The 12698-nt window shown below is 48.0% G+C and overlaps 2 protein-coding genes, 1 long non-coding RNA gene and 2 other non-coding genes across 7 annotated transcripts; 1 reads left to right on the top strand and 4 right to left on the bottom strand.

The window, feature by feature from the left end:
- Positions 1-685: 685 nt before the first annotated feature.
- Positions 686-6804, bottom strand: LOC104318131 (uncharacterized). 2 transcript variants are annotated; one of them, XR_011322264.1, is made up of 6 exons: positions 6745-6804; positions 6293-6470; positions 5688-5744; positions 4815-4864; positions 3580-3629; positions 686-1617 (listed from the first exon to the last, which is right to left on the bottom strand). It is a non-coding gene; the product is annotated as an uncharacterized lncRNA (long non-coding RNA). The 2 variants fall into 2 exon arrangements; XR_011322263.1 differs by lacking the exon at positions 6745-6804 and having other exon boundaries at positions 6293-6718.
- Positions 4641-4774, bottom strand: LOC138682223 (small nucleolar RNA SNORA17). The gene has a single exon (XR_011322382.1). It is a non-coding gene; the product is annotated as a small nucleolar RNA SNORA17 (small nucleolar RNA).
- Positions 5356-5488, bottom strand: LOC138682222 (small nucleolar RNA SNORA17). Its single transcript, XR_011322381.1, has one exon. It is a non-coding gene; the product is annotated as a small nucleolar RNA SNORA17 (small nucleolar RNA).
- Positions 6805-7297: 493 nt separating the features above from the next.
- Positions 7298-9303, bottom strand: MRPS2 (mitochondrial ribosomal protein S2). 2 transcript variants are annotated; one of them, XM_069771077.1, is made up of 4 exons: positions 9161-9303; positions 9006-9065; positions 8625-8754; positions 7298-8232 (listed from the first exon to the last, which is right to left on the bottom strand). In XM_069771077.1, the coding sequence occupies exons 1-4, from the start codon at positions 9186-9188 to the stop codon at positions 7689-7691; spliced, it is 762 nt and encodes a 253-aa protein (XP_069627178.1). In that variant the 5' UTR covers positions 9189-9303; the 3' UTR covers positions 7298-7688. The 2 variants fall into 2 exon arrangements, with proteins under 2 accessions (XP_069627178.1, XP_069627179.1); XM_069771078.1 differs by lacking the exon at positions 9006-9065 and having other exon boundaries at positions 9161-9203.
- PIERCE1 (piercer of microtubule wall 1) lies at positions 9262-11146 on the top strand. The gene is made up of 3 exons (XM_069771079.1): positions 9262-9523; positions 9611-9689; positions 9919-11146. The coding sequence occupies exons 1-3, from the start codon at positions 9402-9404 to the stop codon at positions 10102-10104; spliced, it is 387 nt and encodes a 128-aa protein (XP_069627180.1). The 5' UTR covers positions 9262-9401; the 3' UTR covers positions 10105-11146.
- Positions 11147-12698: the final 1552 nt, after the last annotated feature.

The raw sequence follows: 12698 nt of genomic DNA, 5'->3' as shown, positions 1-12698 counted from the left end.
TAGGATCATCATTACCTCTCAGTATTATTTATGGAGGAAATGTTTCAGTGTCAACAGTGCTCTAAATCTAGCAGGGAGTCAGCGTAGCTCACTTCCCGCAGAGGAGCTGGCTTCGCAACATAACTCATCTGTGGGAAGGTTGAGCATTTTTAAGGTTTCTGTGTTTGAAGGGTGGCAAGTTCCTCAGCCCCTCGAAGTCACCCTTAATTCAGTACGAGCAGTCCAGAGGTGGTCAAAGCCCCACCTCCAGGCACAGCACTGGTGTGTGCAGGTGCAGGTTCACCTGCACGGAGTGTTTGGTGGAAAGCAAAGGCGAGGACTGGAATTCAGTAATGAGGCTCCATGCAGCCACCCCAGCTCCTCGTCTATTGTCCTGCATTCCCATGGCAACCAGCTCCACTGACAAATTAATTTTCTTCTGCTATTAGAAAAAGGAACCTAACAACCATGCCATATACTCTCCTCAGATTTTCAGGAAAGCCATTTTTCACCCTCCTCTCTCCATTTGTAATTTACTAGTAAATTTTGTCCAGGTAAGCAGCATTCCCACTACACTTAATCCCCACTGCTCCCATCCCCAAAAGCAGTATTAGATAAAACAGCAGGTAAGCACCTAGAAGAGAGGGAAACAACCATGTTCCTTGCTTATCCACAGAATGATGTTCAAGGAGAAAGACAGCCCCTGTACTTTAAAGAACTAGCCAAACAGCTTTATTCAAACAAAGACACTTCTGACAAGAACTGTCACATTACCACATTATTAATCTGCACACCCCAGCAACAGCAGTGGACACTCCAGGCATCACTTACGACTCACACACCCCAAGAGCACCAAGTTCTGTTCATCACTAATAAAAAGCACAAGTGTTTTCAGACACGTGCTTATGGTTTACAAGCTACACTGCAATATGGGAGAAAAATGACTAAAGGCAAAGCTATTTTACACTCATGCTGTCTCCAAATTTCCCACATTAGCTGGAAAAAGAGGAAAAGCCAGAACACTGAAAGACTGACAACCTGATCTCACCAGAAGCTGCTGCTTTAGCAGCACAGGAGGTAAGCAGCAAGACTTCTACCTTTCATTGTTTAAAGTAAAAAAACCATCCCAGCTCTCATATCCACAAATAAAAGTCTTAAATCCTAAAATGGTTAAAAATTAATACTACTTGCGGTGCTACAAATACACAAACATAATTATTTCAGACTTATTGTAGGTGGCATCTTTATTTAGGTTTGTTTGGTTTTTTTTTTTTAAATCCTTCTTAACCATGTAGGGAAAACACAGATTGAAACAACAGTGCTTTTAGAATATGAGCCGAGATGACTGGGAGAAGGGCAAGATTGCAACTCCTACGGCTATGCAACAGGAGTACAGCAAAAGCAGAAGGGACACTTGGAACAGAACAGCTGTAATTTTTTTTAGACAGACAGTTGAGTACCCAGGTTACAGCAAACATTCAGAACCACAAGCTGCATCGCATGCACTTTGGCTGTAGTGTGCTTGAAACCCATGTGTGAGAAAAGATGAAGTTTCAGGAATCTTCAAATGCAGACACTGCCAACCATTTATTTTGCTGTAGCCACGTTTGCTAGAAATTCTAAAACTCAAGGCACGATCTGCAAATAAAAAAAGCCCAGTATGTTAGACAATTTCAAATACAGCCAGCAAAAATTAGCAATAAGTGTCAATACTAGAACAGCTAATTAATCCATACCATCCAGAGTCCTGCTGTTCACTATGGTACAGTACCTGAGCTAAGGCACTACAGCTAGTTGGGACAGAGAATTGCTTTTCATTTCAGAGGCAACATTTTCAGCTAATTGAAGAATTACATCAGGTTTGTCTTGGGACCGTCCAAAGAATTTTCACAACTCAGAGGAAATAAAAAAGCTTCATAAAATGAAACCAAATTTTAGGAAAGTCATTAGCTGGGCTCAGTTATCATGATTCACAAGTAAACTTCAGAAAGCAATTTACTTCAGTCCAGAACCACAGGAACACCTTAACTCACACTAGCTGTATTCACTGTGGTCAGCAGAAGCCAAGTGTCCACAAACTTATGTGGATCAGGACCTAAAGCAGTGACAGAAGGCAGATGGCACTAATAAATGAGACTACTTTAGGAGAGGTTCTTTGCCACTACATCAGAAAGGTTTTGAAAAAAGTCTTCTGGCTAAGCACAGTGCACTCTGGCAAGTCTAGGAAAGTGATAATTTAACGACATGATAGCTGGAGCCTGCTCGTGGTTACTCTTTCACTCTTAGGGTCCCTAAAAATCAAAGGTGAGTTTGCCAACTTCAATGCAAAGGCAAACTATTAATAGTGCAGAGAAAGAAAAGCTGGGCTTATTCCAGCGTTCAAAGCCATGACATAAACCAGTTCTAAATGATGAAGGGCTAAGTTAATGTGCAGTAAGATTTTTAATTTCTCTCAAAACCACTTTAATACAAAATATTCATCTTTTCCACAGCTGGCAGCCAGGTAATTCTTTCAGTAAAGCAATATTCATAGCCTGGGATGGCTGCTCAGTCTTGGGAAGATAGTTAACAGCAAATGCTATTAGGAAAATTTTAATACCTATCCTATGCCTCACACAGTAAAGTTCTAAAGAGAGAATCATTAGGCACTCACCACCCCTACAGGACCCTTGATGCGAGTAAAGTCTGATGAAAAAACTCAAATATGTATTTCAGGGTTAAAAGAAAGTCAGGAAATTTAAATAGAAGAATCACATCTTAAGGCATGCCTCTTTGCATAACCATATCCCCAACAACCTTATTAGCATTCTTTTCCAAAGCCACTGCTGGTAGCAGTAACTTTTCCCAATTAAATGGCTCATTTTGCAGCCAGCAGCTACCCGCTTGGTTAATGGCACCTTTGGCCCTCATAATGCCCATTTAATGAGGACATTTTCCACCATTTAGCACTGCCAGGTTTGTCAAGCTATTAGTCACTGCAAAGCCTCTCAGAGTTTCACAATACTATCTATGTGTAGCCAGAGCTTCTCTCATCACTTGTTTTAATAACACTGGCACAGCAGAGGCTCATGTGTGCCACATCACCCGAGAAAGGACAGTGACACACAAAGCTATTAGGATATACTGATACCTGTTCTCCCTAGCAGATCACTGCCTTGGGGGTCAAGTTCCTTTGCCATCATGCTAGCACATAAACACAGCGGAAACCAACTAAAAAGTCACATTGTGCTCAATTATATTTTTGCTTTTTGTCTGCTGTGTTACCAGCTAGAACATGATGCACAAGGAGGCTAGATCTTGTCTTGGAAAGAGCAGGGGAAAGCATTCCACTGCTGCACTTACTGAAAGTTAGTCTAGAAGAACTTTTAAAAAAGCACTCCACCTGAAGTAGAAGTTTGTCAGCAAAAAAGATGAAGAAATACTGAATTTTTTGTTCTTTCTGCAAGTATGCACTAGTAGCATTCTTTGTTTTATTTGTCCGTGTCCCATAAGAAGTCAGAAGGACAAGATGTACCAACCCAAGGACTTCTACCCAGACACTGACTGCTTTGGTAATGCATTGAGGTTAGGTACATTTCCAAGAAGTGACGTAATACATACCTTCAGTATTTGAAGCAAGTTCCAGAAATCAGTCCTGTTCTCAAAAGTAACTGTAAGAAGGAAAAAGACCTTCAGTTTGGGTTTTTTGGGGGAAGGAGTGTTGGGTTGGGTTTTATTTGTTTTGTTCCCCACCCCACCCCAAAACCAAGCATGATTATAAAGCTGCATTTCAGAAGACTGCCGATTGCATCTTCTGGTAAAACTTAGTCAGCACCCTTGGAAGTCAAGATGCTGTTGGCCGAGTGTTTTATTAGTGTTGGGAATAGGGTGCAATTTTCTCCACATGCTAAATCCACACCCAATTGTTTCTAGATCATGCCAATACGTTGGAAACAACAAACTCGAGTGCCTTTTTTCCCCCCCGTCTCCTCCACTCCCTGGCGTGATTCTTGGTATCTACGTAATGCTAAACCCTGCAACACTCAAGAGGTGCCCTTTCACAGACAGAACAGGCAGCCAGCAAGGATGTCTTGCAGGCTATAAAGGATTGTTGAAGGCAAAAATAGAATTCAAGAATAGAGCTGTCGCTTCTATTTGTCCTTGCAAAAACAAGGACGGACCTTCCCCTGATGCAGTTAAAATTACTCCATCTTCCGCTGATTCTCTGGAAAGAGGTACACATGGAAACGTTGTCAAGCTACTAATCTCTGAGCAGTTAACGAGTTTCGGGCACAGGAAGCCTCTTCATCTCTGACCCCTAATGATATTAACGTGTCAGGAGAGCAAATCTCCAAGGACTCAGGACTATTAGAATAAATAATGCTGGAGTTTGCCCATTCCTCCATAACAATAAAAGATATGATATGCGAGAAATCTGAATTAGCTTTTAACACAGTGTGTCAGTAAACCATAAAAGTTTCACTTCTAAAACATAGAACATGGCGGCAGAAAAATCAGTCACATCTCTTATCTGTCACATAAACAAGGTATTCATTAAGAGAATGACTGTCTGCCACACTGAAGGACAGGGCTAGCTTCTGTACCCTGTCCCTCCACAGCTGTGCATCCTTCATGATTTAAGATTAACATTAAAGGAAAAAAACCAGGAAAAGCAAGAAATAATTGTCAGGTTGTTCATCATTCCTGAGTGCTCACAGGTTTCAGAGCACTAGCAAAGACATTGCCTTTTCTTCTCTGCCACCTAATGACACAAACATGGCACTACAGCCACATCTGCAACACGACTTGGGGCATGGAGCTATTTAACAGGGGAACTTGCATCCGCTGCTGCTCACCTCAGGTCTTTGAGAAGACCTCCTCGATCCGCCGTGTCACATGGCTTTCTCTGAAAAAGAAGTGGAAGATACATACACCATTTATTTTATATATTTAGACATGCTTCAAAGCCTAGTTATATGCTTATTGTTTCACTGACAACAGAAATTTGAAAGGCCCAGTATGAGAGGGAAGGTAAAGAAATAAATGCGTAGCACAGGCATATTTTTACTTTCAGAGAGGAATACGGTCAGGGCTGGCAGCATGCAACTCCCAGGATGTGCTCCCAGTGACATCACCAACTTGCCATGTGGCTTTAGACAGATCACTTCAACTCATTCTGTTGTAATACAAGTCTATGTACCAAGAGGATCCTACCGTTTTCAAGGCTAAATAATCAGAAAGCCATGCACAGCCTTTCTGCTGCACAGCCACTACAGATCAAACAGAACACCTTTCCGTTCTATTACGTACAGCCCCACATTTAAGGCAATTTAAAAAAAAATAATAGGGAAGGCTTAGTTTCTCAGGAGTCTCCTATTAACCACCCTATTTATAAATTATGTCAGGCTATCAATCACTCTGAATGCTCACGGGTTTCAGAACAAACGAGCGTAGAATATAGCCTGTCTCTCTCTGCCACCTAATGACACAAAGATGCCACAGCAGCCACCTTTGCAACGCCTGTGGCAGATTGAAAAAAAGCCCACAAAGACTGAAAAAGGTGATAGTTAAAAGGTATTTATAAGAACAAGATTATATCACCTACTCAGAGAGTAGTATTACAAAGGTATTTGGTGCATGTGTAGATAGTCAATGTAACACACCTCTTAAGAGAGTTACCAAGGTGGCTGAAGCTTACTTGGACAGCCTCTGTGTTAAGCACCACTTACCCTTCATTTTTCAAGGCACAGAATCTTTTTTCACGTCACCCTTTGTCTTCTGCCAGGCTGAAGAGAGACAAATAAGAAGAAAGGAAGAATGCAGTTAATAACAAGTGCTCAGCTGATTGTGTAACAAGCTTCTTTGTGAACTGCACCACTTCACAGAAAACCGTAAGATTAAAATATAAGAAAAAAAAAAATTTGCTTAATATTTTCACTTTAGTTACTCAAACATTTCCCTCGAAACCTGGAAAGGTGGCAGCCCTCTATTTTCTCCCCTCCTTCACTGGAAGCACATCCCTTTGCCTTATTCACCTTAATCCTAGTACCTTCCTATACATCAGTTTATAACATACACTGAACATTGCAGTGCCTGAAGGAAACTGAGCACCAGACGGGGCCCAGGGGACCTACGGGTCTCTCCCTGACCGTCTCCAGCCATGTGGCTGTGCGGGGCACGTTTTGTCCCGTCTGAGGCCCAGAAACCTGGGGAGGGGGAGCAGGCAAGACTGGGGACTAAAGCCCTATTTTCCTGGGGGGGGTCACCCAGATCAGTAAGACCAGCAGCTCACACGCAGGCAGCCCACCCAGCTGGACACAGGAACCACCCGTACCTCCACTCACACCTTCCTCCTCCTCCTGCACAGCGGAGGGGGGGGGTCCTGCCGGTCCGCAGCCATGTCCTCACGCCGCACCTTTCCCTCGTTCAGCGACGGGGGAGAAGAAGCGAAGAGGAACCGGCCGCCGCCGCCTTCAAGAAACTTCGCTGCAACATGGCGCGGGAAGGAGGACCTGGGGAGAGCAGCCGGCGGTCAGTGCGGCAGGAGCCCTGCCCAGAAGGGGCCTACCTCGGCCGGTACCGGCTTCCCGCACCCGAGGCCTGCCCCGTCGGCCCAAGCCTCCCCGCTTGAGGGGGCGAAAGCATCTCCCCAACCCCCGGGCGGTTGCGGCCTCCCCCACCGGAGGGGAACCAGAGACCCTCCCGTCACCCAGCCGGGACGGAGCGGAACCGAGGGAGAGGCCAGCCCCGCTCCCCGCAGAGAGACCCGCCGCCGCCTCTCCTCACCCGGCCGGGCGCCCAGCCGAAAGGGCGGCCTCTTCCCCGCCTTCCGCTTATATACGGCGGGCGGGCGGAAGCGCCGCGGCGACAATCCGCGCAGCGCCTCGGCTCCCGGCGAGCTCCCCCTGTTGGGTGGGAGGACGCAGAGCAGGGAGCGGCCAGTGCCGGGACCGGGGATCGGGACCCGCACCGGGACCGGGACCCCTGGCCCAGAGCTCTTCCCCACGCTGGGCCTGACCCCCAACGCTGCAGGACTGCCCTGAGCCCTCCTCCAGAGACACAAGGTGTGTTAGGGGCTGGATTTCCCTTTTCTCACTGCACCCTGTGGTCCCCTACGCCCCACGGTGACAGCAGAGGTTGGACGCTGGGACAAAACAGGGACCCTCCAACCCCGTGACCCACCGGCACTGGCGAGCCTCGCATCCCCCCACACCATCCTGGTCTGCAAGGCTCTGAGGGTCCCCAGCCTGGGGACACCCTTCACCCCCCCATCCCATCACTGTAAACATTTACCAGAGACTCCCCCGTACCTTCCCATTTCACAAGGGAAGAAAGAAAAAAGGATCACAGGGGCCTTTATTTGTCAAGAAGAAGCGTGAGATACAAGCAGTTTCACGTGAGGTCACAGCTCGGGAATTGGAAGGCCACAGGACCAAGGCACCTCCTTGCAACAGGGATAAACACAAGGACAGGAGCCGGGTCTGGCCTGGCTCCGTCTCCCCTTGCATCGCTCCGGACAATTTGTATTTTGAGCTAGACACCCACCGCAGCTGAGACCGCCGCGGGATCTCTGTGCTGCAGCAGAGCTGGCGGGGGTCCCTTCCACAACCAGCCCAGCTCTGCCAAAAGCTGGTGCTCTTGGTGCAGGGTCAGTCCCGCAGCGCCCGCGGGAGCGAAGCAGGACACCCATCACCAAGCTGCTGGGCACGGCCGAGCCTGTCCCTAGGGCTCTAATTGCCCTCCGCTTTGCTCCGCAGCTCGCTGAAGACCTCACTCTGCCTCCTCTTGTCCTTGGCGCGGATGATGGTCATCCTGAAGAGCTTGCAGTAGAGCTCCATGGCAGTGGGGCTGTCGTCGTTCCCAGGGATGGGGTAGGTGATCAAACAGGGGTTGCAGTTCGTGTCCACCACCCCCACCGTGGGGATGTTCATCTTGGCGGCATCCCGGATGGCCACGTGGGGCTCAAAGACGTTGTTGAGGCTGTTGAGGAAGATGAGGAGGTCGGGCAGGCGGACGCCGGGCCCGAACTGGATGTGAGCGTTGGTGAGCAGGCCACCCTGCCAGTAACGAGTGTGGGCGTACTCTCCGCACTCCCGCGCTGTGCTCTCGATCAGGTGGCAGAACTGGCGTTTGCGGCTGATGAAGAGGATGATGCCCTTGCGGTAGGCGATGTGGGCGGTGAAGTTGAGGGCCAGCTGGAGGTGCTGCATCGTTTGATCCAAGTCGATGATGTCCTGATCCAGGCGGCAGCCGAAGATGTAGGGCTCCATGAACCTGCAGTGGTAGAGGGAGGGCGACACAAGGGGACGCGGGGACAGGGTACTACGGGCATCAAGCAGTGTTTCTGAACGTGGCGTGGCCCCACCGAACCCTTCCCACACTCCAACTCCCAGCCGATTCCAGAGGTGCTCTCTGCAGAGAACCCTTGTGCACAGCATCTGTCCTACCTGGCCTCAGGGGGCTGCAGGTCTCACGCCCCGCTCAGTGCCCATCTGAGCAGGGTCCCTGTACTTTTGCAGGGCAGTAACTGTGCCCAGGCAGAAATGCGGGTCTGTGTGGGCAGTTCCAGACCCAGACCCATCTAGTGCAGCCCCCAAAGGCTGACACGGCCTAGGGAAACACTCCTGATGTCAACAAGCGCTGGATCGCGAAACAGGGTCACTCACCTATGCCGACATCCCTTTTTGTGCCCCAAGTGCACCCGAGCATCAAAGAGATCTTTCAGTGAGAAGAGCTCCTTCACGTTGAAGAAGTCGGGGTGGCTGAGAGGCTCGGACAGCAGCTTGTCATCCACAGCTAAGAGAAGGAAAGAAAAAAAAATAAAATAAATCATTGTCTCCTCTTGTTGCGTTTGCAGGGGATGAGCCGGGACTGGAGAACGAACCCTGATGCGCCCACGGCCACTTGACTGCAACAAGGGCCTGGCGATACCAGCAAGGACACCGCTCACCGCCCGGCCCCAGGTTTCGGGGGTGCAGGGGCCCGCCTCGGGGGACCCCCCCCCCGCTTTTTCCCCAGGGAAGGGGCCGGTGCGCGGCAGCACTTACCGCGGGGCTGGGCCGCCACCGCCGCCGGGGCCGGTACGCTGCTGTAGAGCCGTGGGGCTGCTGCGGGGAGAGAAACACGGCAGGGGGGTCACACGGGGAAGGGGGGGGGGGTGTCACACGGGCGGGTCGGGCTAGGAAGGGAAAGACCCGCTCACCTGCCCGCAGGAGCCGCGGCACCGCCATGCTCGGTGCCCGGCGGCCGCAGGGCGAGCAGGAGGAGGAGGAGGAGGAGGAAGGTCAAGCGGCGCCTTCCGTTTCCTGAGCGGCGGAGCGGGGGCCGGGCCCGGCCCGTGTGCCCTCCTCCCCGGGGCGGGGACGGGGTTCGGTGCGCGGAGCGATCGGTGCCCGCCCGCAGCGTCACGTCGCCGGGCAACGAGCGGCCCCGTCCCGTTCCCCATGTCCCGCCCGGCGACGGCGGCGGCGGCGGGCAGCCCCGGTCCCCGCACCAGCGACTTCTACCGCACCAGCCCCGGCCTGCCCGGCCGCTTCCAGCAGCCCGCCTGCTTCCGTGGCTACGGGTGAGCGCGGACCCCGCGGAGGTGTTTTTCCAACACCGCCCCCCCTCCCTCGGCACCCCCGGTCCCATCTCTGCTCTCTTCCCGCAGGCAGCCGGAGCCTCACCCCCGGTACCGGACCGCCAACCGGGTCTACGGCAGCAAAGCCCCCACGGTGCACGAGGTGCCGGTAGGTAGGAGTGTGGGGTGAGGGAGAGGACCCCTCCCCTGCCCCGGGCTCAGCCGGGGGTTTGGGGGACAGCGCCTCAAAGTTTTGGCCTCTGCACCATCCCCTGGCAACAACGCCCCCCCGGAGCAGATGAAGTGCCATCATCGTTGCATCCAAACTTCTGCGTGTGGCAGGTGCTACCGATGTTGGCGTTTAACAACATCTTCCTCCCCTTTTCTCGCTCTCGCAGACCTCCTTCCACGTCACCTCGCACGCGTTTTCGAATACTCTGGCACAGGGTGGCCTGTACAGAAATAACGGGCTCAACACCTCCCTGGAGAAGAGCCACGTCACCGGCCCAGACAACTTCATCACCACCTACGACCACCTCAACTTCCATCCCAGCTACAACCCAAGCGGCCCGTCGCACTGTTAGATCTGCAGCAGTACCAACGACAGCACGAGGCCGCTGCGATATACTGCTGGCTGCCCAGATCAAAACCAAAACCAACCAAACAAAACCACGAGCAAGCAAACAACGCTGCTGACCTTACCCTACATCTGTTGCTAAGCCGCATCTGAAAGCATGACAGCAGGCACTACACCATTGCACCGTAGCTGCTAAATGGCTATTTCATCAAGAATAAGGCAGGTTTCCATTACGCTCGTGCCCTGTGCCATCAGGCTGGGACAGGGCACTCTTGTTAGAGCCCTTGGCTTCAGGTCACCTCTCCTGAACGCAGACTTGGGATGTCACAGTTGTTATCACTGAGGAGAGTAAAACCGTAGAGACCATCAGGAAAAGAATTCACGTGGCCCACTAATTGGCAGCAGATTAACACACGTGCTTCACACTATTAACCATGTAAGTCACGATTTAATGAGAAGTTTTCTCCTGAACACAGGGGAAAAAAAATCTTTCACCTTGGTAATGCGAGACTTGCTATTACAATGTGATGAACAGCTACAAAATTAGCAGGTTAAAGGTAGCAGTACATTTCTAATACCCCCCCTGCCCAACCCAAAGCGTTATATGTTTCTGGGTTTTTTGTTTTTTGAAACAGGACTTTCACCAAGTTAAGGTCACAAATTTAGCTTTGGGGGAAAAGCAGTTTAAGACTGATTAAATGTCAGTTGAATAGCTCATACGAACCATTTTACTTGATTTATAAGCAGCATATAGTTATAAACACTAGAACAATACACGTTACATATATATGTGTGTTCCCTTAACCTCTTTTCTCTGTCACTAATGATCCTTTAAACTCTTGGCTCATGTACCACGTATTAAAATTTACAATTTCTAAACTGTTTCTGTACTATTTAATGAATAACCAATGCATGTTTTCCAGCCTTTGGATTTCTTGTTGAAAACATGTTCATCTCTTTTACCTCTCAAATATACATGTTTTAAGAAATTATTCAAATAAAGACAACTAATCAAAAAGAAAATGTATTCTTAAGTTTTATTGTAACAACTGTAGTTACACAGCCAGTGAAACTGCATCGTTTAGACAGTAAAGTAACTGCTTAAAAACTAGTCTTGAAGAGAAACTAGTCTGCCTGTTTATGGATAAGAAATGGTCCTACCTTACAGGTATAACATAGTGATAGCATACATTAAAATGAGCATAATACTATCCTAGCTGTTTGCTAAGAAAATAAAAAATGAGTGTAATAGTATGTCCAAGTACCCCTGCAAATGATATTCTTCATGTTAGAAATATTCCCTGTTTGTGTCATTTTTATATAGTCTTATAAACTGCACAGGAAGCATGACGACGATATATTTAAACATACTTCCAAGGTAGAGGTGTTCTGTTTAGTTAATAATGTCACTAAGCAAAAATCTCAAGTCCAAAACTGAGCAGGCCTGTACTTGTGCTTTTTCTAAATATTCAAACCCCAGCGTAGCTACATGTTCCTGGCCTCCCCCCCAAGATTTCAATCACGCCTACCAAACAATTCCAGTTTTCACTGCAATGCATTTGGTTATCTCAAACAGAAGAATAGCTGCCTAAATTCACCTTTGCTGAAAACACACCAATACACTGGAACAAGTAAATATACAAAGCAGAAATGGGCCTGAAAAGTTAACTTTTTTAATATTTAACATAAGAAAATAAATAAGCAACCCACTATCATTCACTGTTATTCTTCTATTAGACTCTACACAATACCTTGAGCTTCTCATAACTTCCCTCTCTTCTCCTGAAATGAAAAATAACATCAAGAGCTGAATTAATATAAATAGTTGTGACAATTTTACATATTTTTATCCACAGATTTTTCTGCAGGTGGAATAATTCAGGGATAAGACTGCCTCTTAAAAATAGAAATTTAGTGGCTTTTGTCACATATTTTCCTCCTGTTTTCATACTTCATCTAAAAACACCCACCTCTTTTCTTCCTTGCCTTAATTTCTTCCCTTTTTGTTTTATTCTTGAACTTAAAACCAGTTCCCTTGAACAGTTTTGCATGCAGCGTACCTTACGTTACCTTCATATAGACTGTGTCCTGAGATACTGTACAAATTCAAAATACCATCCTAAAGATGGCATGTTTTACTGCAGAGAATCTACCTGAAACAGTCTCTTTCTACTCTGTATTTTGAAAACAAGATTTCCACATTTGCAGATAAAATTATGTGAGGCTGTACTATCAAACCGAGAGAAACTGCAGTTCTTAAAGGTTTGTAAAATTAAAAGGCATATACATTAATAAACGAAATGGGGGCAGAGATGGTGGGTTCCTTCCTTATATAAAAAGCAGCTACACATTGAAACACATGTTCCTAAAATAGCAGCAAAAAACTGTTTATAAAAAATTAAGGTAGTCCTTGTGGTCCCCTGAGGATCCTTGAAGATTGCCCTTCCTGAAGCACAGAAGAATAGTCACTGTGATAAAAACAAAACAATACACCTATTTTCAAAGTCCTGAGCGAGCACGGAGTTGTCTGAGAATTCTGGTATTGTAGTCAGGATGCTGTAACTAACAAGTAACCATAATAAAATATACTGAGTAGTTCAG

Source organism: Haliaeetus albicilla, chromosome 26 (genome assembly GCF_947461875.1).
Source record: "Haliaeetus albicilla chromosome 26, bHalAlb1.1, whole genome shotgun sequence".
In the NCBI taxonomy this organism is placed as follows: Eukaryota; Metazoa; Chordata; class Aves; order Accipitriformes; family Accipitridae; genus Haliaeetus; species Haliaeetus albicilla.
The sequence above is the reverse complement of the archived record's forward strand: the minus strand, read 5'-3'. Positions and strand labels throughout refer to the sequence as shown.